At 38.1% G+C, this 26,171-nt stretch overlaps 2 protein-coding genes and 1 long non-coding RNA gene across 24 annotated transcripts in view; 1 reads left to right on the top strand and 2 right to left on the bottom strand.

Moving 5' to 3' along the window:
- The window catches only part of Dap160 (dynamin associated protein 160), a 41,160-nt gene extending 35,298 nt beyond the window's left edge, over positions 1 to 5,862 (bottom strand). For 12 of the 15 annotated variants that reach the window (XR_015534908.1, XM_087347752.1, XM_087347757.1 and 9 more), the window contains exons 1-6: positions 5,401 to 5,743; positions 4,749 to 4,783; positions 2,998 to 3,157; positions 2,284 to 2,426; positions 1,314 to 1,742; positions 58 to 115 (exon numbers count right to left, since the gene is read on the bottom strand). Coding sequence is in view for 14 of the 15 variants with exons in the window: in XM_087347752.1 (XP_087203878.1) it covers positions 58 to 115; positions 1,314 to 1,742; positions 2,284 to 2,426; positions 2,998 to 3,157; positions 4,749 to 4,764 (806 nt within the window). In the remaining variant the exon portion in view is untranslated. The other 3 variants (XM_087347755.1, XM_087347753.1, XM_087347754.1) reach the window with 3 other exon arrangements.
- Positions 5,863 to 6,379: 517 nt separating this feature from the next.
- Positions 6,380 to 26,171, bottom strand: part of LOC110832678 (uncharacterized) — a 27,705-nt gene continuing 7,913 nt past the window's right edge. Inside the window, exons 3-5 of one of the 4 annotated variants that reach the window (XR_015534906.1) lie at positions 21,352 to 21,501; positions 12,963 to 18,072; positions 10,512 to 12,469 (exon numbers count right to left, since the gene is read on the bottom strand). This is a non-coding gene — a long non-coding RNA (uncharacterized LOC110832678). Of the gene's footprint in view, positions 7,283 to 7,355; positions 10,124 to 10,511; positions 12,470 to 12,962; positions 18,073 to 20,491; positions 20,964 to 21,351; positions 21,502 to 26,171 lie in introns of those variants that run through there. The other 3 variants (XR_015534907.1, XR_015534905.1, XR_002544007.2) reach the window with 3 other exon arrangements.
- Orct (Organic cation transporter) overlaps positions 9,609 to 26,171 on the top strand; it is an 18,080-nt gene continuing 1,517 nt past the window's right edge. The window contains exons 1-10 of one of the 5 annotated variants that reach the window (XM_087347744.1): positions 9,609 to 9,699; positions 19,573 to 19,745; positions 20,139 to 20,361; positions 20,655 to 20,758; positions 20,848 to 21,002; positions 21,361 to 21,529; positions 22,428 to 22,697; positions 23,495 to 23,709; positions 24,998 to 25,179; positions 25,628 to 25,767. In XM_087347744.1, coding sequence (XP_087203870.1) covers positions 19,603 to 19,745; positions 20,139 to 20,361; positions 20,655 to 20,758; positions 20,848 to 21,002; positions 21,361 to 21,529; positions 22,428 to 22,697; positions 23,495 to 23,709; positions 24,998 to 25,179; positions 25,628 to 25,767 — 1,601 coding nt within the window. In that variant the 5' untranslated portion in view covers positions 9,609 to 9,699; positions 19,573 to 19,602. Of the gene's footprint in view, positions 9,700 to 9,830; positions 9,970 to 12,310; positions 12,431 to 15,998; positions 16,138 to 18,044; positions 18,191 to 19,572; positions 19,746 to 20,138; positions 20,362 to 20,654; positions 20,759 to 20,847; positions 21,003 to 21,360; positions 21,530 to 22,427; positions 22,698 to 23,494; positions 23,710 to 24,997; positions 25,180 to 25,627; positions 25,768 to 26,171 lie in introns of those variants that run through there. The other 4 variants (XM_087347742.1, XM_087347740.1, XM_087347741.1 and 1 more) reach the window with 4 other exon arrangements.

Genomic DNA, 26,171 nt, shown 5'->3' with positions numbered 1-26,171 from the left:
AGAAATTAATTCCTTGGTACAGAATTCTAACCAGCCAAAGATCTTGTTTATACTTACGGAGAATCAAGGGACACTACCCTTTCTACGGCAGAAACAGGAGGTACCACAGTGGAAACTGGAATCAAGAATTTAATTCAGTTATTTATGAATAGTTTGAACAAGCATGGATGATCTGAGTAGATTAATTTTTCAAATAAATTTGTTGTAATTTTGCATACCTCAATGTAAATTTAAACATATTGTTACACGTCTAATCACACTACAGATATTGAAGAGCATCGTACATTTCATTCTTGCACTGCTATAAATCTGCCAAATGGCTTAGAAATTCTGTAGTCAAAGAACTGATAGTGGCATGTCCTGCCATATATCTGCAATGACCAGGTTCACTTGCATGCTGATAATTTATGGTCTTAATCAGATCCCCATTTGGTAACGAATATAACAAAAACTAATTCAATATCACTAAGATTAAATAACATGAATGGTTCGATTTTTAATTACTTAACAATGCTACAGGGCTAGTCTAAATGATGTTCCAATTTGAAACACGTTACTCACGTTTAATGAAATTCAGATACACAAAATTGGTACCAATGGAAAGAGAAACTCTCCAAGTTTATGTTGGTATACTTCGCGGCCGTGTAGTAACACTGTTCGCCACCAGGGGCAATATGAGAGAAAATGGCTGTCATCGAAGACAGGGGAGCCTTTTGTGTCCTGGATTTCCATGTTCACCGGACCTGAGGCCCTGTGATTTTTTTCTATGGGTGTTCGTCAAAGATAGTATTCGTGCCACCCTTACCACAGACCTTGCTTGATCTGCGAGCACGTATCACAGCAGCCATTGCAGCAATCGATCATGATATGCTGCAACGCGTCTGGGAGGAACTCGACTACAGGCTGGATGTGTGCCGAGTTACCAAGGGGGCTCACATTGAACACCTGTGATGTACTGAAACAAAACTTGGAGAGTTTTTCTTTCCATCGGTATCAATTTTGTGCATCTGAATTTCATTAAACGTGAGTAGCATGTCTTTCAAATCGGGAACATCATTTAGACTTGCCCTGTATATCAACTGCAGAGACAATTTAGAATTACATGAGATGACAGGAACATTATATACCATGAAATGAAAAGGATCGGGGGGGGGGGGGGGGGGGCACAAAGAGACATATTTCAAGATACTATTCTGAACGCAAAGGAACCTTTGTCAAGATGCCTTGGATTTGTGATGGGTACATTGCAAGTCAGGCATGCCAGAGCTGATTCAACAAGGTTGTTTTAAGTAGTATGAAGACTAACGACTTACCTGGTGGTGGCCGCGGAGGTGCGGTACCTTGACCCAAAGCAACTGAACCATTAGTAAGAGAGTGGGAAACAGGCTGTGATATTCCTACAGGCATGCTGACTGGCGGAAGAGCAGGTGTAATGCCCATTGGTGCAGGAACTGTACTCGGGATCATACCTAAAGGAGCTGACGGAATTCCAGTTGGTCCTACACCAAGAGGGGCAATTCCAACTGTGCCTGGAGGAACACCAACAGGTGCAACCTGAGCCACACTGAGGGGAACTGTCATTGGTGGAATGGCATTACGCTGCTGCGTGGTCATAGGAATAATTGGAGGTGCCATACTGGGACGTGGAACACCAACTCCAAGCGCTGGTCCTGGTACTAAAGGAGGTTGAGGCATGGGAGGAACAGCAGGTGGAGTACTCTGAAGCATATTGGTTACACCACCTGAAATTAAAAACATCAGGCAATTGAAAATACACACGTAATGTAATAATTATCATACATTTGCCAGAATCTGACTTTTGCAAATGGCAAAATGATATCAAAAGGCATCTAGTACCTGACTGGGTGGGTGATAACATCACAGAGGATTCTCCATCCAGTGTATGTTTTTATTATTACCCAATTTTAACCAACATTGTAATGTGTGGGCAAATTTCAATAAAAGACCCAATACAAAGTTAATAAACATCCATTTAGCCATTCTTAGACTGTTACATGCAGACAGATAGAAATATGTGGAGAAGTTAACAGGAAAATTGTTTTGCAACTTTCAATTGTGAACATGTATAAAAGCAATAATTGATATTCAAATTACAATTAACTTATGCACATTAAAAAGTTCATGCATAAATCCAATCTCAAAATACATAAATATCAAAATTTATATGACTTGGAACACGGAGGTGAAGGCCAAACAAAATTAAAACGTTGTAAGGGTAGAAAATAACTATTCCACTTCCATAATATGAAGTTAAGAACATACCAAATGGTTTTGGTTGTTGCAAGAGACTAGGAGGTAGCACCTTAGGTAACTCAAAGTTCCGTAGTTTCAGGTTGATCAACTTGCATGCTATACTGAACTCTTCAATATTCATCTTCCCATCAGCATCTGTGTCTGCTAGTGACCTAAATAATAAAATCAAAGTATATATTTGGTCTAACGGTAAGAAAGATGTCAAAATTCACTTGCATCACACAAACACATTTCTAAGAATGCATACTAACTGTCAATTATATGTTATTTGCACTGTGGATTCAAATTAATAAAAATAATTACAAAAAATCTATTGGAAAGACTACATTTGCATAAAAATTTGTATCTCCAATAATGTTATTAAACAAGTTAACTGTTTTAAATGAAAGTGATAAAAAATACTGAAGCAATTCTAAAATACAAAATTTGGTTTATTACACCCAGTGTAATATACCAAATCTTGAAAAAAACAATTTGGTTCAGAAACATTAAGAAATTAGAGTTTACAACACTGTAGCATGATCAGGGCAATGAGTATTACTATCATCGCCCTGATGATGGAGGCAGCTACAACCCAGAAGGCAGTCATCCAAAGATTACACAGTACCACAACGAGAACACAATATTCTTGGTACCACTACAATGCTAAAGTATGATCACGGATCTAGGATTGGCTAAATTATGCCATTTGGGAGGAGACATCACACAAAAGGAATTTCATACCAAATGTGTCCCAGAATTTGTGGCTGAAGTCGTGACTGAAGCAAGAAGCCTTTGGCCTGATCGCCTGTGACAATCCCATTAACAGGATGCAAGGCTCGGAACTGTTCTTCATAACGAGCTCTTTCTTGTGGAAGGATAATCCATGGATCTACAGCTCCGCCTATAAAGATATTTAAATTTTATATACTTCAAAAATGGCTTGTCAAGCAATGGACTCTTTACTAACAAATTATAGTCAGCTTGGTGTAGGCCTGACCTATTACAGGACGGTTTCACTCTTAAAATATTACTTCAAATGTTCACATCTTCACCATAGTAGTCCACTATGAAACAAAGTAATTCCAGAAGTAGTTAGCAAAATTGAAGACTGATCAATCAAAATTGAAACATAAAGTATGTTGTGGCAAATATACTTGCATAAAAATCACAAACAGCTTTCATAGCACAAAAGAATTACAGGATTTCATAAGTAGGACATTTAAGTAGCTGGGCAACTATTAGATTCTCTAGAAGGACTCTATCCAATGGAATTATTTACTTTTGTTACATGAAATGGTTTAATATATTAAAGACATGGATGTACTTGGGGATGGGATGTGTGGTAAATTTTAGGTACTGCGGGTGTAGAAACTTACATTTCACCACTAAAACCACTACATTTTTTACTGCATGTTTTCATTCTTCATCTGTGAACATTCAATGCAGCATAAATATGTTATCTATGCAGCATTATGTTTCAGTAGTGTCAGCTTTCACAAGTGCATGAATGCTGTACAGACAGAGACTGTGACCTCATTTCATCCACATACTGTTGTCACATGACACAGACATACAAGGTGATAAATTTAAGAACAGCTTTTATGCACATTAGCAAACTAAGGAACTGCGGCAACAGGAAAAATTAAAGTCTCTTCTATGACTGGCTTTTGGGATAGAGTACCCACTATGCTTCTATTTCAATCCTTAAAACAAGAGCACTCTCATCTAAAACACATTAGTCATTGCGGCTTTTTTAACACAAAGGGCATAAATAAACTAGTAATGGTGAGATAATATCAGTCTGTCCATAAGCCTAATTCCTCTAAAACTACTAAATGGATTTTTATGATATACCAGACATGTACATCAAACAATAACTTTGGGTTGATCTTGTTCCCTTCTTACATGTTTATAAAGCAACAGCCTACTATGATAGTCTTCAGTAAACGTTAAACCTATGTTTTATTTATTTAGTGTTCTGTCTGACGACAGGTCCATATGAACAGGATCCTTCCATCCTTTTCTCGGACTGGGACCAGAAGTGGTTTGCCATTGCCTTCTTCTGTGTGTGAATGGAGTAGTTGTTGGGATGCCACGGAGAAACCAGGCCTTGTCCAACACAAGTTATAAATTCGGGCACCACCGGGAATTGAACCCGAGACCCCAGGATTACAAGGCCAGTGTTCTAACCGCTAGACCACCATGGCTCTAAACCTATGTACAAAACTTTTATATCACATGAGCAGATGTGGTGTATAGACTACATTTCAAGTGTGGTCAACCTTTTCTAACACTAAATGGATATTAGATTACTACCTGCTGATAGAAACAACTTATTTTTAAAAAAACATGATTATAAAGTTACTTTCAATCAGACTAATTTTAATAAAAGCATGGAATTGCTTTAAACTCTTACATGTTATGAATCATACTATAAAACCTCCACATAAAAAACAATTACAACTACAGCAACAACAAATCAGCATAATTACCCAGTGGAGCTGCCATGACTCAAATCTTCTGAAAGCTGAAAATACATGAGATATAAAATTTCAGTAACTTTTGAAAATCTTATTGAGTAAAATTCTACATAACAGATTGTAATTACATAATTTATTTATTCACGTTGCCTTAACTCCATAGGTTATAGGCATTGAAAGACAAATGGCAGGGTAATTTTTAAACTACCACATTAATATAGTCATCTCATTACATGCCATGTAGGCACACGAGAGTGGAGTAATATGCACTCTTCCATAATATTCAGGTCAGCAGAATCTGGACCAACCATCCTGACAGGGCAGTCAGCATTATCCTTAGTTCCTCCTGATAAATGCTGGTATTTAACTTATTCTAGGCTACAATGACTTTCCACAATCTTCCATAACCTCTACAGGTGGAGTTGACATAAACTAAAATCCAAGTGTGCCCGTTTTAACGTGACAGAACCTGTAGTTCGACAAATTAACAGTAATGTCCTTCCGACATGCACTGATTGTAAGCTACAAGATTCTAAAACAATATTTCCTAACATAATTTCCATTGAGAGACAGTAATACAAGCATCAAAAGCAACAAAATAAGGCGTACGCTCGAATTTTATGCCAAGGAAGCTTTTGATATAAGGTTAAAACTGCCGGTGTACCTGATAAAATTAGTATTTTAAGTTTCTATGGGAATGAAGTGCAACGACATCACCAAAGCCAATTCTCTCCACCAAAATAAAACATTCTACACAATAGGTCAATTTTGACCTCTTCCTGTCAAGACGACCTTATGATACGTCACCAATCGATACTGCTGCAAACAGTCAAACCACCAACTTTACAGATATCTTCAAATATCCAAATAGATTTATTGTATTTAAAGTACAGTAAATATCACTTGTGCATTCATAGTTCTATAATTTCAAATTCTGTGGTATTTTAAACGTATGTGTTGTTTGGTTACAACCAATTATAAAAGACTTTCGTGTCACTTCTCCTAACACTTACAAGCGATATTGTGGGCATAGAAAACAACCCGTATTTCTGAAAAAGAGGGAGGGGGCAGAACATTCCCGACATCTATTAGCAACCGAAAGACTTACTTAAGCAAAGAATACGATGATGATGACTACCTGCAGTGCCACGCAGTGTGGCAGAAATTTCCGAACATCAGGGCGATTGCCCTGATGACGGCGGCATAAAGGAACTGTGAAATGTTGGCGAACCTCTGCCAGACATAGACCATGCTAAAATCCAGAAAAGAGCCATCTTACAACTACAAGTCATTAGTGGTTGGCAACGCGCGTGTTGCTGTCATCTATCCCCATCTAAAAGAACTACTATAAAAGCGCTCTGACAGTAGAATCTGGCATTAATTCATATTAGTAGCCTATGGCAGGAGCTCATTCGGTAACAAAATTAACTACCATCCAACACGTTCAACTACCAACCCCCATCAACATACTGGATATGAGAATGGTTGTCTTCTGGGGTGTTGTGCCACGAAGGCTAGCAGAAAATACCCAAGCTGCTTACTGCCTCCACCATCAGACATTTTGAACAGCTGATCTTGGTACCATTACAAATATTTGTATTCAACCTTGTAACTTTAGTTTTTGAAAGTCACATAAAACACTGTTTTCCAGTCACTGCAATTTATTATAAATGAATAGCAACAAACAATAATATTAGTTCCCACATAATATTCACATATTTACCAGTCTTATATCAAAAACTTTCACAAATTTCCTAACTTATTTTTACTCGACGAGCGTTATTTTGAGAAAGATCACTTGTTTTTGTCAATTTTTAGACCTTTCCTCATGGCAGTACAAATTTTGACTCTCATCCCCACTCTCTTCTTCTCCCTTTACTCTCACAGCAGCACTAACAGTGTTTGTCATGTGCTGGAAGAACACTTTTCATTGCAAATATGTTCCGTAACTGCTAGAAACTCCTTGCCTTTACAAAGGTTCACAGTATGCCACCAGTGGATCCTACTACGAAGCCCTTACATCCATTTCTATGATCCATTTTAATATGACCTTTTATATCTCCCAAACAATTTTTTCCCTTCAGTTATGTAAACACAGTGTAGAATTCCTTGATCAGTTGAGTAATTATTTGCTTCTCACGGAGAACACTGCTCCATAGCTTAAGTTAGTATAAATTTCTGTGGGTAGGCAAAGAACAAGGGAAAACAATTGCCAGTGGAACCACGGTTCCGGAGAATCTGACGTAAATACATCTTTGTATTTAAATTATGTAGCCACGGTGGTCTAGCGGTTAGAATGCTGTCCTTGTAATCCTGGGGTCTCGGGTTCGATTCCCGGCGGTGCCCGAATTTATAACTTGTGTTGGGCAAGGCCGTGGTCTAGGCATCCTCCCGGGGCTTCCCCGGTTTCTCCGTGGCATCCCAACAATTACTCCATTCACACACAGAAGAAGGCAATGGCAAACCACTTCTGGATCATCTGCCAAGAACGTATATGAACAGGTCCCAGTCCGAGAAAAGGATGGAAAGAACCTGTTCATATGGACCTGTCGTCAGACAGAACAATAAATAATAATAATAATAATTTAAATTATATTTAGGCAATAAATACAATGAAAGGAAGTTTATATATTGGCTTTATTCTAAATATTCCCTTTATACATGCTTTACAATTGAGTAAATAGTTTGTTTAAGACATTGCTTATTTAACTTGAATTAGTTACGCTTAAGATGGGTCTGTGGTAGCTGAAATATGTTATAAAATTTGTACACTTTAGAGTATCAACATTTCGTGCAAACACCATTTGATCTAGTAGTACAACATCAAGGATTTGACATCAACATTAAGCCATAAATGTGACAAAGCTTTGATTTTCCTCCTTCTTTAAATCAATGTTTAAAATCTCCTGACAATATTATGGGTCCTTATTTACTGATCATTTTACATTACCCTTACTCTTACCATTCCTGAGGAATGAACGTTTAAAGGTGACTCGTCGCTGGATCTTACACATCTTCGTAACTAACGATGTTTTTGCCGAATGACCCTTCCGTATGGACGTATTTACGTCAAAAGAAGACAAGCCTAATTCTCTTACACGAGTTCACAAATGCAGATAAAAACATTAAATGTGATGAACAATAATAATAAATACGAATCCCTTACCTCAAACTTTGTTCAATTGTTAGAGACCACGATGTCCACCGGCAATGACCAATTTAATCAAAACTAAAATGGAGAGAGTGGAGGGCAGTATCACAGATTTCTTAATAATTCTTATATAAGATAAGTACAAGCGATTCACAGCCCAGCTCTTTCCGCAACGAAAGCGGATTGTAGACGGCATTAATGAAACACAACAATGCCGAATAAACAGACGACATAACAATTTGTTTCTTAGGTAAAGGAGTGGATTGCAATACGGTTTATTCACGCAATTATACAGCATGCATAATAAATGAGAAAAGAGCCTTACAGCACGCTCAGCCAATATAGTTGCAGGCGTGTGTTAGAAATTCGAATCCTTTTTATTGCATTGTTATGCATGTACCAAGCTTGTAGTCAGCTTCACATATACCAATGATCGAACCAATTAAAATTAATTGACTCCAATAGTTGGCATCGTGCACTTTCAGTGTTCAACCATTCGTGCTGAACAAGAATATTACCACTCGCGCGTATTAGTAAGAGCATGGCCTGAAAGTGGGGTTTATTGTTGTACTACGCATGTCAATGTTTCATTACTCACTAAATCTTCTGAATTTGTTGACTGACTTTAATGTATGCACTTGAAAGAATTTTTCTTTAATTCTCCATTGCCAGTAATGGAGTGGTTGTCGGGTAATCGTCTGTGGTACACGCAATACTACCGCCATATTTTTAAGTGTCGTAAAGTTCTGTAGGTTTGGACATATGCGCTTTTGTTAGGTTTGAGACAGATGTTACAATTACAGAGTATATACAGAATATGCAAACTCATATGTTCTGAATATTTTAATGTTATTTATAGTGGTCTTCAAATATTGAAATCAATCTCATGAATTCACGATATGAAAGGAACTATTTTTGACACTTTCTACATTTTGTTATCCTTTTAATATTCTTGCCTCCAATGATTTCAAGACGACGGCAATTCGCGGAAAGATACATAGTTCTTACGAACCTATTTTTATGGGTTCAGGGGTTGATTATTCCCCACATAAAACAATGAGGCAAGATTTTTCGCGATTACAGTTTCTTTCAACACGCTTAAAATGTGATAAGGGAAAACGATACGAAGATGGCTGTCTTCCGGGTTGTTACGCCGTGTAGTCTGGTAGAAATTTACCAACGTTTCAGAGGTCCTTCCTGCCTCCACCATCAGGGCGAGCAAGGACCTCTGAAACGTTGATAAATTTCTACCAGACTACACGGCGTAACAACCCGGAAGACAGCCATCTTCAGACTCACCACCGTGGAAACCCCAAATCCTACGAAAAACGACACGTTAGTATTTATTAGTCTAAACTAAATGTTATTTAACTGGCAATTCGAAATGTATCTGTCTCTTCGGAACAAACATAATTTTGAAAGAGACTCTTTGTGGCTGAAACAAGTAGAAGTCAAGAGGTCGAATCTTTTCTATTTATTGGCCAATCAGCGTTAATTCCTTCGCTAGAAATGCTGACCTAAACATTAAAAAAGAAAAGTTTCGTCAAACTTTTAATGCATTCCCCATGCTTAACGATCAATACTCTGACGGCTTACCATGTCGTAAATTCTTATCCAATAGGCTAGCAGTGCGCGATCAGTCGGTTCTGTCCGATTGGTCACACTGCATGGCCTCATAGTACGGACACTTGAACACACTTTCCTTGTTCTGTCGTTCCAGTGCTCAGTGTTCCTTCATAGTCTTCAGTGCGTACAGAAGCATAATTAAAATCCAGTAGTTAACTGTGTTGAAATCGAGGTGACGAGTAAGAGGTGAACATCAACATACTAAGAATATTAAAATCTGTATTATTATGTGTATTCGCAGATTTTGCTGTATGCAAATTTCATAGCGTTTTGTTAGAAAGGTTTTTTTTAAGTACAGGTCTGTATTTAAATTCGTCTCTACACCTTCAATGCAATTAAGAAACTCCATTGAGCAGAGTTAAACATCGAATACACTCGGAATTGTCATATGACTAGATCATCGCTTAGGCAGCTAGATGAAAGATTCTCACCGCGGAGGCCCGGATTTGTGATCAGGTCAGTCCACGTGGGATTTGTGGTGGACGGAGTGGCAATGGGATAGATTTCTCTGCTTTCCCCTGTTAATATCATTCCACCGCTGCTCCATATCCATCTCCTGTCACCTCGAGATGGAAAATGGGCCGTCTATCTTCCTTTGTTTGAAGTTGACCTACCAATGTAACCAAGTCACTTTCTGAAAGATTATTCGGTATTTTGATGTCAATTATCACATGCATGTTAATGTAGGACCAGTTGTTGTGCTGATGACATATCTTTGTGACGTTATCAAGTTACGGCTGTAACTTGCAAGGTGGCGAGCTTTAAGCCACTTTTACATTAGCACAAATACCATCTTTACGCAATGCAACGTGTTCTGACAAACGAGACACTGGCTACCGAGCCATAATGAAGCAACGTGAATATCTTAATTTATGTTAGTTAATTTTTTTACATTATGTTTTGCTTGGTGCGTGAAACTAAGGCACAGTGAGTAGGTCTTACTCGTTTATCCACATTTTCGAAACCAATGAATGGATTTCTATTAAAGTTAGTGTTGATGGCTTTACAGAAATATAATTTTATTGGTATTGATACAGGCGGAATAGTCACTACACGAAGCTCAAAAAACCAAAGACATACAAAATGCTTTCTCGACGAAAGTCGCCATTTTACTTTCATATAAACAGCTGCTCTCCTAGCGGGAATCGTTGGAGCCACGTCACTACTGTAACATGCTACAACAGTTTTTGTTAAATAAATATTTGAGTGGACTTTAACACAATTTATCATAAAACATACTTTACTAGCCGTGATGTGTAGATAATAGATTTCTGTTTCAGGGCAGTTCCCAAACTGCTGTGTGACCCTGAAGAACAGAGTCAAGGTAAAGCGATCCTCCCCACATAACTGATAAGACCGTGATTTACACACAAACACTGCACAGAGTAATGCCCGCGACAGTTGAAGGCGGACGCAGCTCATTTGTTATTTAAACTACATTTGTATTGTTTGGTTTAATTTTTAATGTTAAAGGCCAACGTGCGTATTGACGAGGCGTCACTTTTCCATCGCTAACTCAGGTTTAGCGTCGCAGGAACATCGGATTTCTTAACGTTACATTTTAACTTACCTCCCATCTACGTCTTGATCTCTCAAGTTACTCTTCTCTTCAAGGTTTTTCCTACTAATTTTTTTTACGTGTTTATTATCTCTATCACGCATGCTACATGCTGTCTAATCTCAAAATCCTTTATACGTTCACCCTAATATTTTAGAAGAGTACAAATTATTAAGTTTCTTTTTATGAAATTCCCTCCAGCCTCTTGGGTCTGTGGTCTGTTCCGATTCGTAATATTTGCGAAACAGCTAATCTTTGCTTGTGTAGATTCAACACTAAACATTCTCTCAAAGCTGATAATTTAGACAGTTTCTGTACGATAAACCGTTTTATGGGAAACTCGACGAGAATTATTTTGCGTGTAGCCCACATGAGGACGCTTTAAGGGAGCATTTTTAAACTCTTGATTTAAGTAAGAACTAACAAAATTACGGAAGTCTAGCGAACGAATATGTGATTAAAGCAATTTCAAGGTTGTTAGCACGTCGGAAATGGAGCGACGTATTACTCACTAAGCACGTCGCCTGTGTTATTTTAAAACTGGGCTACTGGTCAAAATTATTCGTACGTATTTTAAAACCCTTACACCTTGTCCTCGTATCATTTAGGTTCATTGTGACAAATTCCCGTAAATTCTAACAGCTTAATAACCAGTTACGCAAGTGAAACAAAGCTGAACCTGATGCTTACTTCAATACCATGCCATGAAGACGCAAGAGGGGACTAAGGTATACCTCCAATCATTCTTAGCCTTAACATAAGAAGATGGTACTTCACACTCCCGCTTCTAAGTTTGCACAATAACAACTTAGCAACAGAATGCATGCCCAGGCGTGTTCGCTCTAAACATGGGAACAGCAGACTAATTTCAACCAAACGTAACCTTCCGATCAATTGTTAATAAAATGCCATAACAATACAACAAAATCGAGTCCAAATGTGATTTTTGTATGGATTTTTGTGGTAAGAAGAGTCTTCATGCACTTGCTGTTCATCTCGTACTTAAATTTCATTACCCTTTAATTACAGCACAACCTTTGAAGTCACTCGTTACATAATTTCACCCTTTCTCCTGCTACGTAATCTCACTTAAGTCCAACTAATCTCTTCAACTCTTTGTCTTCTTCAGTCTCTGTTCCCACCTGCCCCAGATCTCATCTCATTCGCCTTCTTTAAATCTCCCGCGTTTCCAACATCTGTTTCGTGGGCACCCCCCTCCCCCCCACGAACAATGCCACAACTTGGTGCCTTGAACAGATGCAGGCTGTAGTCTGGTCTTTCTGGAAGCCACGAACACACCTAGTGACGCCTGAAGCTCTTCATCGCACACGCTGCACCAGAATGGCTTCAGATTCTCAGGTATTGCAGATCGTGTGAACCTTAACTCTTTGGGGCAGGCTGAAAATTCAATTTCTATCTCAAAGAAAACACAGCACTTCATTACAAAGATCAGTTTTCATTGCTGTTAAGGAAATAACAGCTGTTTATTCAGAGAATGTGTGACGAAAATGCAGATTTATGATTGTTGACGACGGTGGTACTTGACGTTAAGGGTTACAGCACAATGGGTACTTAACATTCGACCAGTCGAGTGAATGCTAAGAAGACGGGACTCTCCCAGTTTATAAACAAGGTCGACGTCTTCCGGCTTCCAATCACAATTCTTCTTTATCCTGCCACTCCCCTCCCCCTTCCAGTAGATTTTCTCCTACTGGATCACGGATTTATTGCGTCTAACCATCGATTTCTCTCCTTGATGTCACCAGCTGATTACAGCACTTGTTCGAGTCTATAAGGAAGGGTCATTCGGCAAAAAAGTGGAACGAAAAAGGGAAACGAAAAGTGTAACAAGTGTACCTAGGAAACGTAACGTTACATTACCTTACCTTACCTTACATTAGCCACGGTGGTCTAGCGGTCAGAACACTAGCCTTGTAATCCTGGGGTCTCGGGTTCGATTCCCGGCGGTGCCCGACTTTATAACTTGTGTTGGGCAAGGCCGTGGTCTAGGCAACACGGAGTTTTCCTCCGGGGGCTTCCCCGGTTTCTCCGTGGCATCCCAACAATTACTCCATTCACACACAGAAGAAGGCAATGGCAAACCACTTCTGGATCATCTGCCAAGAACGTATATGAACAGGTCCCAGTCCGAGAAAAGGATGGAAGGATCCTGTTCATATGGACCTGTCGTCAGACAGAACACTAAACAACAACAACACCTTACATTACATTACATTACATTACATTCAGCTACCACAGACCCATCTTAAGCGTAACTAATTCAAGTTAAATAAGCAATGTCTTAATCAAACTTTATTCAATTGGAAAGCATGTATAAAGGAAATATTTAGAATAAAGCCAATATATAAACTTCCTTTCCGTATAGACGTATTTACGTCAAATTCTCCGGAACCATGGTTCCACTGACAACTTTTTGTTCAAATATCACCCAAAACATAAAACTGAATTAAGCTGTTTATTCAATTACGCGATTTGACTGTATAATCGTGAATCATGATCCTTCCACGAGAAAATATACCGCTCAATTCAAAGCACCAATACAATAATATATGGTCCATGGTCTGTGAAATCATTTCCCCCTACCCCTAAAACCGGGAACCTCCCAACAAAACGCGGCTGAAGTGCTAACCACTTAACCTCAGCGCTCAGTATAGTTTTACTTAGTTACGCGAAACAAATACGTGGAACACCTTGGTTAACATTCCTTCCTTCCGCGAACTACTATCAGCATCGAATCACACCACTTCGCTACTTGAAGGTCTCAAACCAGTTTATCTCCTCACGTACTCGGAGGATTTACGTGGCTTTAGATAGGCCCATTTCCACTTCTGTTGGTTGTTATTGTCATTACTGGTATTTGTTTAGTACGGCAGATATTTGTGATTGATGTGACTAATTATTTTGATAAACGACTTTTATGTTACATATTCCTTTCGTGAAGCCACGGTGGTCTAGCGGTTAGAACGCTGGCCTCGTAATCCTGGGGTCTCGGGTTCGATTCCCGGCGGTGCCCGAATTTATAACTTGTGTTGGGCAAGGCCGTGGTCTACGCAACACGGAGTTTTCCTCCGGGGGCTTCCCCGGTTTCTCCGTTGGCATCCCAACAATTACTCCATTCACACACAGAAGAAGGCAATGGCAAACCACTTCTGGATCATCTGCCAAGAACGTATATGAACAGGTCCCAGTCCGAGAAAAGGATGGAAGGATCCTGTTCATATGGACCTGTTGTCAGACAGAACACTAAATAAAATAATAAAATATATTCCTTTCGTACACCTCAGCAGAGCACAATACTTTTTAACGTATGTTCCTATTACAGACTTTCAGCCCTGTTCATCTTGTGTTAACGTTACATTTGGGCAATTTAACTCACATGTCATGAGATTGAACCCTATCCCGAATCAAAATATTTTAGAGTACTTGGAACTGTTAAGTACGTACATATTTTCTTCTTGTTAAAATTATTTCCTTTTTGAGGGATATTTACGCCGACAAACTGAACGCTACATAAAACTTTTGTCCAGCCGCCAGGTTCTAGTTTGATGTTAAACGAAAAAATATTTTAGGAATTTGCATATTTTTCATAGACTGTATCAATACACGTACATAAATATGAAACATGCTTTATTTCCGTTCATCCTCGGATCCGCCCAAGAGTAAGGGGAACTACGACAGCTGATAACACTCCCCAACCGAAAACGAGCAGTCTTTATCTCCAGAAAATACGGAAGATGTGTAACAACATACGATACAACATGTAATGAGTGTCACAGACAGACACACGAACCTCTATAACGTGTTCCGGATGCAATTACATTTCTCCTTCCAGCTGAGAAGACAGAAACCTGCAGCCACGAACACTACACACATTTATTCTTTCCTACTGATTTTCTTTCCAATTTACACAATTTTACATTGCACTTCAAAGTATTTCTCGCCTTTTTATTCATTCCGTTCTTGTCGCCGTGTTTGTCTAGTTCTTAAACAGAACGACAACAAATTAAACACGCGACAGCTGGCAGCCCAGACCGGAATAGAACCTGGTACCTTTCGAATACAATTCTAGAGCGTAGAATCTGTCATTTTCAAAGCGATGTTAATACAAATGACGATGGGTCTTCTGGGTCGATGCGCACACAGCGAAACAGTCCAGAAGACCACCATTTACCATATATTAACACAGCCCTAGAAACCTTCAGTCTTACATCACTACACTCTATGAGAAAACCACGTAAATTCATCTATCGGAATCTCTTTGGATATAACATGAGGGTTGAAAAATAGACTCGAAAACGTTGGCACACCGCCACAATTGTACAGCGCGCAGCCCGGAAGTCCACAAACAGCGTGAAACAGTCCGTTACAGGCTGCTCGGTCATACATAAAGAAATAGATCTCAAGCATACAGTGTATTAAAAAACGCGCAGATAACAATTTTAATATTTCGGTTAATGATATGCAGTGTTGAATACCCGTGGAAAAATCGCGTAACGTCGGGCTTCAGGAACCTGAACTATTCAAGCAGTGAAAGTGAATACTGTATTGTGAAGGTCGCACGTAGACTTGCTTCGTCTAGCGATGAGAGTCATCTAGTTTCGAAAGCAACGTGCCACGATCTCATACGAGAAAAATACGTATGTTACATACAGTCCACACAGATAATAGAACCTTTTTCTTTTTATCGAAAATTGTGTAAGTGGTTAAACAGCTGGGCTACACGTGTCCCACCAATGATCGCCATTTTTTTACGATGTTTAACAAATAGTTATGCTCGTTATATTTCTGAAACTTCATCCCACATAAGAATATACAGGAATACAGTATATAAATAATAATATACTTTTTATGATCGAGTGGCAATGTGTGTGTGTGATTTACGTACGATCGGCCACGTTACCAAAGACGCTAGATGGCAGAATGTTCTATTTTGCTAGTGCTATGGCGAGAACGCTGAAATATCGTTAATGATGAAAAGCCTATTTTTCATTGTTCGAATATGAAAAAAAGATGGGAAAGGAAAATGGGAGAAAAGAGTGAATGAGGTAAGAGTGCGAAAGGGATAAAGGAAAGGAAGAAAGTAGAAAGGATTCTCCGTTAAATTTCAATTGGCCATTTTCACTAGTTCCTTTAAGGCAATGTTCCCATTTCAATTATAATTTTATACAACTAAAAATCAGAACTGAATTATTCCTTAAAATTTCAATAATTATGATTTAAGGACAGCGTTCTTATACCTGAGCCACAAGTTCTGAATGTAATGTCTATTTTATAGCAAATATAAATTTTGCGTGTTCTGAAAATACACTATTCCACTTCAAAAGATTCCCGTCAGGGCGGGATTTTCCTCTTCTACACCAGACCCAAACCGACTACGACTCCCACCCAGGCTTCTTTCCTCAGGGGGTAAAGCGGCCGAGGCGTAAAGCTGTAACTCCACTCCTCCATACGTCAGCAGGGCGTAGTGCTTATGTGAGCGCCAGAGATAATGTTAACCTTTACAGCATTAACTAAATTACACTACTTATTTAATGACAAGGCATTGAGAGCCTGTAATGAGCTTTTACCTTCCCTGTTACTAAAACAGGAATAAATTAAATTTACATTGCAAAACATATTTTAAGTAATGCCACTTAGGCCTATTATGCGTTATTGTCTCTGTTTCATATTTATGGGACAGAGGAAATTACTCACACTGAGAATGAGTTGTTTTAACATCTGTTATCATACACACCCATGGCTGTAAAATATATGATAATACTGAATTCCTCTGACATAATTTAATTCTTAATGCGAGCATGCATATAAGTACCGAAATCCTCGTTCGTTACTTCCATTACAATCTAACTTCCTGCCAATGAGACAAATTCTATTATACTTTGGGGCCAAGTCCACCCATGAAGACCAGAAAAGTTTCCAGTTTATGTGACGCAACCTAATTTGCATAACAAGTTTTATACTCCCTATGTTAAAACAGCCTATTGTTGTTTACAGTTGCAATGTGGAACTTCGGCCGCCAACGGACTCATCCAACCCCCAGACGAAAGACGATTGAATACGGGATGGGTTGAATGAGACTGACAGTGCCATTTTATCTACCACAAATCCTACACGGACCAAACCCAAGCCGACTAACCACCTGAGCTATGACACGGCCCAAAATAGCCTACACAGAAAGATCCCAATAATAAAAAAAGTAACGTAAGCGATAAAGTAAAACAAACTCCTCCTTCGTTGGAAACATCGTTAAACTAACGAGGCCCAAAATAAAATTTGCTTGCCAGCTTAAAAGATGAACACGCTAAAGAAATTTGACGCTGCAAGACTTTTTACATTCCCTGTACATCAGGAACTACATCTTATTTAACGCTTTTGTCCTCGTCCTTTGACCGAGTGCTGTCACAATAATGAACGCAAAATGTTATCTACAGATGAGACATTAACCCTTCAACAACGAATGCCACGTGTTTTAATAAACAACAATGCCGCGTTCTGTAGAACATGTTCTGCAACATGTAGAATGACTTAGTCACTATCTAGAAACACACACATGTGAATTCAGGTCTCAACATCGTGTTTTAAAAATAAATAACACACTTTGGCTTGAGGAAATTAACTGGGAAATACCACGCGTGGTGTTTGCCCTTGTCGGTGTGATCAATAGACTCACTGCGTCTATAGCGTTTTTCAGTATAACTGGAGACTGAAGCGTACACTAGTAACGTGTACTGTGGCTCCCAAGTGGGAGTAGCAAGGAAAAACTGAGCACACAGTGGTGCCAAACGTAACATTGTGGAACGCTGGTTTCCTGGAAATGCAAAGTGTTCTGTATATGTACGCAAAGAATCAAATTCTCGTGAAAACTGTGTATTTCTGTCAGGGCTTCGGACAGGCCGTGCTCCTGCTACCTATCAGTAGACCTCCTTTCACGTTGATTGGTCACTCACAAAGAGCTGAACTCGGCTCAGTCGCCGCTTATGCTGAAAAACAATATAGCTACACTGGAAACCGGCTTATTTTAAATCAAGAGGGGTCGAAATTGACAGTGTGAGAAGTATCTGACAAATGCACCTCCGGGTTTAAGCTAAGTAAACGGAGGTAAGTCACAAAGGACGTCGTATTTCGTATCTGAAAATGTACTACATGGTACATAAAAAATAAACCATTATAACCGAGCTCTTTACCGTATATAATTGCATGATCCAGAATAGCTTTATCAGTTGGGTTGGACGACCGGAATTCGATTTCCGGCAGGGGCAAGATTTTTCCTCCACCATCTTCCTACCAGCTCTGAGGCACGCCCTGTCTCTTATTTAATAGGGTACGTAGGGGGGTAAAGTGATCTGAGTATGAAGCTGACCACTCAATTCCAACTAATGCTCAGTTATAGAATCTGCTGAGATTTACGTCTAGGAAAATAGATGTGTGGTGGATTTATTTGGTGTAGGACAGCGACTGATGGTCGACTCCACTGAACACAATAATGAACCTTGGGGTTCCATAAAAGGCTGGGAATTTCTTGACTAGCTGACCATGCCAAGAACTTCTCAAGAACGTAACATGCAGGTGGACATTGTACTGTAAATAGCAATTTCATTTTCTTGTGAAACTAGATTTTATTCTTATTCATATTTGTCCTCATCCTAAGGATGGGGGAGAAAGCCTCCAGGTATAGATGGCAGCTACAAATATACTGAATAAGCAGTAGTGTACATCCAGCAAGGGGGTCCTCCAGCATGGGGGCTACTGGGAAGGGAACTGTCAGATCCTCACTACAAAAACTAGCATGTTACAATGTTACACACGGTTTCAAACTTGAAACTTTACCTGTGGTTTTGCATGGGTATAAAACATGGTCTCTCATATTAAGGGCTGAACAGAGACTGAGGGTGCAGAGGAGATCATTTGGACCCAAGAAGAATGAAGTGACAGAACAGTGGAGAAATTTACATATGAGAAACTTCAGAATTTTTCACTTCACTAGATATTATGATGATAAAATCAAGGAAATATGTAGAAAATTTTGGTTGGAAGACATGGGTTTAGATGGGAGGATAATATTAAAACGGATCTTTAGGAAATAGGGTGGGAAAGTGTGGACTGGATTCATCTGGGTGAGGACAGGGTCTACTGGAAGGATCTTGTAAACATGCTAATGAATCCTTGGGTTCTATAAAAGGTGGAGAATTTCTGAAGTAGCCAAATTAATTTAAACTTCACAAGGACCCTGCTACACGGAGTTGATTATTTTATAGATAACACTAATAATTGTACAGTAAAATCACAAACTTGTATTAAGTGAGATTTGAGGTTTTCACATTGGTGTTGGCATCTGCCAATGAGTCTACATGGTGCCTAAACTTATTAAAGTAATATAATTTATTATGCATTACTTTTATGTACTTCATTCAAGAACTCATAAAAAGGAGATGAAAATACAGATTAAGTGCCTAATTATTCTTTTAATTCTTTTGTTTTAGGTTTCAGTTGATGCTAGGAAGAGAGCTGAAATGGCTTATGATGATGTTTTGCCATATTTGGGAGAATTTGGACGTTACCAGAAGCGGATTTATATTCTGCTCTGTCTTCCAGCCATTTTGTGTGCTCTCCATAAATTAGCTGGGGTGTTCTTGCAAGCAAATATTAATCACAGGTAAATATATATATATATATATATATATATATGTGTGTGTGTGTGTGTGTGTGTGTGTATATATATATATATATATATATATATATATATACACACACACACACACACAAAAACAAACAAACAAAAAATAAATAAAAGAAACTTTAAAAATAAAAAAATAAAAAAAGAATGCAAATTACAACCCAAAAACATAACACAAAATAAAACACTCATAAATAAAATTCCAATTGAAGTGTTTTAAATCTAAGAGACAGAGGTAAATTGGAGAACCAAATTATAAACAGTTCTGAAAGTTCTAACCTACTATGAAGAAGATAAGAAACCATAAATCTGAAGAGGAAGAACTTTTCTTGTTTCTATCCAGGATAATTTTTGTATGTTACATTTTTACAGATGCCAGCTGCCATATGAGTATGACAATGCCACATACAACTTTCCAGAAATCAACATGACTATACCATGGGACTTAAAATCAAAGAGTTGGTCAAGCTGTGCAAGATTAGATGCTAATTTTACTACAGAATATTTTAATGCTGGTATCCCTGCAAACAGTTCTGTGAACTGTGACAAATGGGTCTATGACACAACAGTATATAAAAGTAGTGCTGTTACAGAGGTAAGAATAAATTTATGATAATAACCAATTTACCTCTTGAAGGATAGTCCTTGAGAAGTATAAAAATACTCAGCTAGTCAAGAAATTCTGTCTTAATCCTCCTATGGTGCCATTCTCAACATAAAAAACATTCTTCGTTTTAATTTGCATTATTAATTCACTTTGTAAGGACAGTGAAGAAGTCCAGTTTCAAATCAGTATATCTTATTCATGACATGGGAAGTGATGTCTGATTACAGAATCTTATATGCTCCAGGAAATTTATTTATTCACTCATGTATTTTTATTTGCAGTTCAGTTTGGTCTGTGATAATGCCCACTTTCGTGTCATGGCAGATTCTCTATTCATGGTCGGGGCCTTACTTGGTTCAATTATTTTTGGTGACCTGTCAGACAGGTAAATAATAGTACTTAGTCTAAATATGAAATGTAAATAATGTATGAACGCAATACTGGCAATCGACACGTTAACTCTTGATTTTTCAGATTTGGTCGTAGACCTATCTTCTTCCTGTCCTTGGTTCTGCAAGTTGTTTTTGGTTTGCTAGCAGCAATAGCGCCAGAGTACTACACTTTCATGGCATGTCGGCTCATTATTGGTTCTACAACATCAGGAGTGTTTTTGGTAGCATATGTAATTGGTTAGTAAACTGATTTTAAGTTTATTCTTTCAGAAGGTCTTTCCAGATCCCTTAGCCTAATATATATATATAGTTAAACATATAAATTAATAGGAGCTGCAGGTAACTACCCTTTTATTTAAGAATAACATTAAACTGAGAACAGACAGAATGTATGTGGGTTTCCATTTCTACCTCTAAAATAAATGAATAAATTTACATAATAATAACAACCGACAACTACACTTAATGTATACTCATTATCATGGAGATAATTATATAAAATTTTCATGTTAATCAAATTACTTCCTGCAACTCATAATATTACACTTTACAGATAATATTAGTAGGAATAAGTCTTTATCTTTACCTGTTCTAGCTATGGAAATGGTTGGTCCTAGTAAGCGACTGTATGCCGGAGTGGTCTGCCAGTTTTTCTTCACCACTGGCTACATCCTGACAGCAGCTTTTGCTTACTTCATCAAAGACTGGAGGATTCTGCAAGCTGCTCTGTCTGCACCTGGTATAATATTCCTCTGTTACTGGTGGTACGTACTAATACATGCTTATCTTAATTAGACACAAACTGGAATTATTAAATACTCAGGAAATTCATAATTTCTTTTTGTCTCCTAATAAAGTGATCAAATAAAACTGGATGTAAGAAATGAAAGAAGCATACAAAATGTTGGTCAGAAACTCTAAGTGAAGAATCTACTTGGGAGACCTAAGCATAGATGTTAGGAAAATATAAAATGAACCACAAACACATTGAGCGTGAAGGTGTGGACTGAATTCAGCTACCTCAGGATAGGGTCTATTTGAGGGATTTTGTGAACATGACAACAAAACTTTGGATTCCATAAAAGCAAGTTATTTCTTGAAATGCTGAGTAATTTTAATTTATATAGGGAGACCATCGCCCTGCATTTTGTATTGTTGTCTTTTCCGAATTCCATACCTTCATGTCAGAAACATTTTTTTTTTGGTTTCTGCTAAGGGGGAGCAAAGCAGTACAATTTTGCCAGTTGCACCCATTTCCTTAATACAGTTTCATCTCTGAACATTGTTTCATTTACAACAAGGGTGATATTTTACTTTTAACCTCAACTGTACAGGGACAGAGGATTTAAGTCCCAATACTAAAGGGCTGCTGGATGGACTTGAAATCTGGGACTTAACAGTTTAACAGTACGCTACTGCAACGCATGGCCAGCTGGACCACATTAAGTGGTGACACAATTTCAATAAAGGTTAACCACCATGTCCAGATTGACTCTGGGGTTCACTAGCAGTCTCTGAAATGAATTGTGAAGACAATCACAACTTTCATCTTGTACCTAGGTTAAGAATGCCTCTTGTAGGTCAACAAGGTGTGCTGGTTGGGCACAGGGATAAATTTATCTTTATCTTTCATTCAGACCATGTATTTTGATGATATTTTAGGTTTGTCCCAGAATCTGCACGGTGGTTAATAACAAAAGGTCGTGGAGCTGAAGCAAAGGAATTGCTTCTAAAGGCTGCAAAGGAAAATAAGGTAACCATCCCTGAGGATATTTTGGATAACCTTCTGCCTCAAACTGAGGTTGCCAATGGTGATCATCCAAGCCAACAAGAAGCAAGGAAAAAGAATACAACACAGAAGCAGTCCACACTTCTTGATCTCTTTTATTATCCAAATCTTCGAAAGAAAACACTGGTCATCCTGTTCAGCTGGTAATTATATCAGGATGCTTTCATAATGAGTTACTGTTGATATTTGCTTCTCAACATTTTATATGAATGTAAAATTTAAAACAGTTTGAATACAGTGACCTATCCAAACACACTTTTTTTATGATAAATGAACAGGCACATAGATGTGTCTGTCCTTTCAGCAGAGCATAATGCACGAGGCATAAAAATTTAATGGTGGATGGATTAAAGAGAAAATATTATCATATAGAGGTCCATCGTGTCTCAGAATGTCTGTGTGATAAGTTTTCAGTGAAATCCGACTAAAATTTTGTACGCGTTTATTATCTCTATCATGCATGCTACATGCTGTCTAATCCCATCATCCTTTATATGTTCACCCTAATGTTTTAGAAGAGTACAAATTATTAAGTTTCTTGTTATGAAATTTCCTTCAGCCTCAGTGAATTGCCTATGCTTTTACTTTATAAATGTTAGATGTTTGTGAAAAGTTTATTTTTTGTTATTATGGAACCCAGTGGTTCATTATGTTCCATGTATCCAAGCTGGAGGACCACTCCTTGTCTGATGTCTGTGATGGCTTATTAAGTATTTTTGCAGCTACCTTCCATATGTAAAGGTTGTCTCCTACATACTAAACCTACGAACTTGCCATGCGATGGCAAACGGTGATCCATTTAACATGGGAACTTTCATTAACACAGTGATAAATTCATGGGTTGCATAACAGGGAATTTCCTGACCAACTGAATGATCGTCTATCCCAAAGTTAGTTTATTTAATGGAATTCTCTTTATATCTTGTGTTATTGTTTGCAGGTTCGTCAACAGTGGAACTTACTATGGGTTGTCATGGAACACCTCAAACTTAGGTGGCAATGACTACATCAATTTCGTATTGTCAGGTGCAGTAGAATATCCAGGATACTCATTTCTGCTGCTCACACTCAACAGATGGGGTCGCAAAGCCGTACTCTGTGGCTGCATGATTGTGGGAGGAGTGGCTCTGCTTCTGACAAGTGTGGTACCTTCAGGTAACATCAGGTGGAAAGAATGCCATCACCATGTTCAGTTTACATTAGGGTGTTGGAGGTGTTTTATACAACACTGTTCTGTTGTTTTGTAGTGGCCCGAGTGTAAATGGTTTAAAGTATTATAAATGTGATTAAAGCTTCCAGGTCATGTCTTATTGGTTTTATATTGGTGTGAAAAAACTCTTTCATCTTAATGGAAGAACAAAGATTTCGAAAATTTGAAAACAAGGTGCTGAGGGGAATATATGGGCCTAAGACAGAAGAAGTAACATGAGGATGGAGAAACTTCATAATCTTTATTCTTCAGCATGTATTATTAGGATGATTAGATCAAGGAGGATGGGGGAGATGGGTCATGCAACATGCAAGGGAGAGATGAGAAATACATACAAAATTTTTAGAACACTTAATGGTAAGAGAACACTTACAAGACCAAAGCATACATAGGAGGATAACGTTGAGGTGGATCTTAAATAAATAGTGTCTGAGGGTGTGAACTAATTTCATGTGGCTCAGGACAAGAACCATTCATGGGTTCTTGTGAATAAAGTAATGAACTTTAGGGTTCCAACAAAAGGTGGGTTCTTTCTTGACTGTCTGAGCAACTAGTGGCTTCTGAATAAGGACTGTGTACCATGGAATTACTTATTTCATCTTATCAGTCTTTCCTGCTTCTCTCTACCAAGCCAGAGGAAAGAATGCACTTCTGGGATGGGGGGGTACTCATGAGGTGAATAACACTGCTACTGATGATAAGACAATAATGACCAGCAAAGTGGACATAAGCAGGTTTCTAAATCATAAAGGGAGCCAGTGGGAAAAGGTAAAAGTTTAACTGTCTGAACAGAAAAATTCATATTTGGTTCTAATCATGAATTGAACCGTATCTAAATGAGAGTCTCGTGTCTTATCCTGTGCACTGCTTATCACTCACAAAGAGTAGAACTCAACTCAGCTGATTATTCTAGTTCAAAACACTACAGTTAATAAATTTAAACACTGATATAAATAATATAATTTACAGATGTAATTAATGTTCAAAATATAGAATTTACACCTCTGGAGATACATTTTTAAAACCTTTATCATCCATGTGATGCAATTTACATGCAGTTAAACTGGTTGTGTCACACTGTTAAACTTTTAATACAGGATTAAAAGTCTGACTGGCAGTCACATAATACATTGATATGAATTTCCTGTATTCACAAAACATAGGTTAAGCCAATGTGATAGAACATTCACATATTTTAGTAACTGAATAATAAAATGTGATTTGTGTTTTCAGATATGAACTGGTTGATTATCACACTTGCAATGATTGGAAAGATGGTCATTACATCTTCGTATGGCACTGTGTACGTTTTCTCAGCTGAACAGTTCCCAACAGTTGTCAGAAATATAGGAATCGGTGCTGCTTCCACCTCAGCTCGTATTGGAGGAATACTTGCACCTTATACTCTTCTTCTGGTAAGCCAGCTTCGATTCTAGTATTATCATCATTATCATTATTGTCGAAATTAATGTTACTGTTGTTCCAGTAAGGCTAATGATGATAATAGCAATAAGAGGGATAGCAGGAGTAACAGCAGCAGCTACAATGATAATGGTAGCAATAATGATTGTGATGATAATGGTTAATTTTGGTTACTATTTTCTGGCTTTCACTGTACCTACATATCAGATGCTGGGTGCAAGGACTTAATAAAACATTACTTTAAAACTCCTTGAATTATGAGATTATATAGGTATCATGAAATTGTATAGCTACTAAAATCACTGATTTTAATTTAACCACACTTATCACTGCTAGAAAACTTTTAGGTAACTTTCTAAGCTATGTTTATTACAGTGTGGAGTATCCATTCCAATCCTCTTTATGTTTATTTTACTATGAAATTCATTGCATTTTTTGCAGGGTGACCACTGGCGACCTCTGCCATTGTTAATATACGGTGCACTGGCCCTTGTTGGAGGTCTTCTGTCTCTCTTATTACCAGAAACATTGAATAAAAAATTGCCAGATACAATTACAGAAGGAGAGCTATTTGGACTGAGGTAAGTACAGAAAAAACCCGTCACATTTGTATGTTAAATGTTACCAATATTTCTCTAATGGCTAATGCAGTTATAAGTAATAAAAGTGTCCAACTTTTTGATGTTTTGGTGCTTTGGTGGACCTGTGGAATTGACATGCATACATACCTGCCTTACTGCATTGTCATGACATTGTCATGGTGCAGTAGTTAGCACTCCTACTTCACAGTTGGGACATCCTAGGTTTGAATCACAGCCCAGAGACCAGTTACCCTTTTTGAGACTTAATATTTTCCTCAAAATGTGTGCTGGGATAACTTTAAAATATGCCATGACCACTTCTGTTCATATTCCTTCAAATTCCTCATTAACAATCCTACCATATACTGTTTAGGAGAACCTATTGAGTTGATAAAGTTCATTAA

The sequence above is a fragment of the Zootermopsis nevadensis genome, unplaced genomic scaffold (genome assembly GCF_977971745.1).
Source record: "Zootermopsis nevadensis isolate Lab colony 2312 unplaced genomic scaffold, Znev_1.0 Znev_ptg000012l, whole genome shotgun sequence".
NCBI classification, from domain to species: domain Eukaryota; kingdom Metazoa; phylum Arthropoda; class Insecta; order Blattodea; family Termopsidae; genus Zootermopsis; species Zootermopsis nevadensis.
Note: the sequence above shows the minus strand (reverse complement) of the source record. Positions and strands in the feature narration are given on the sequence as shown.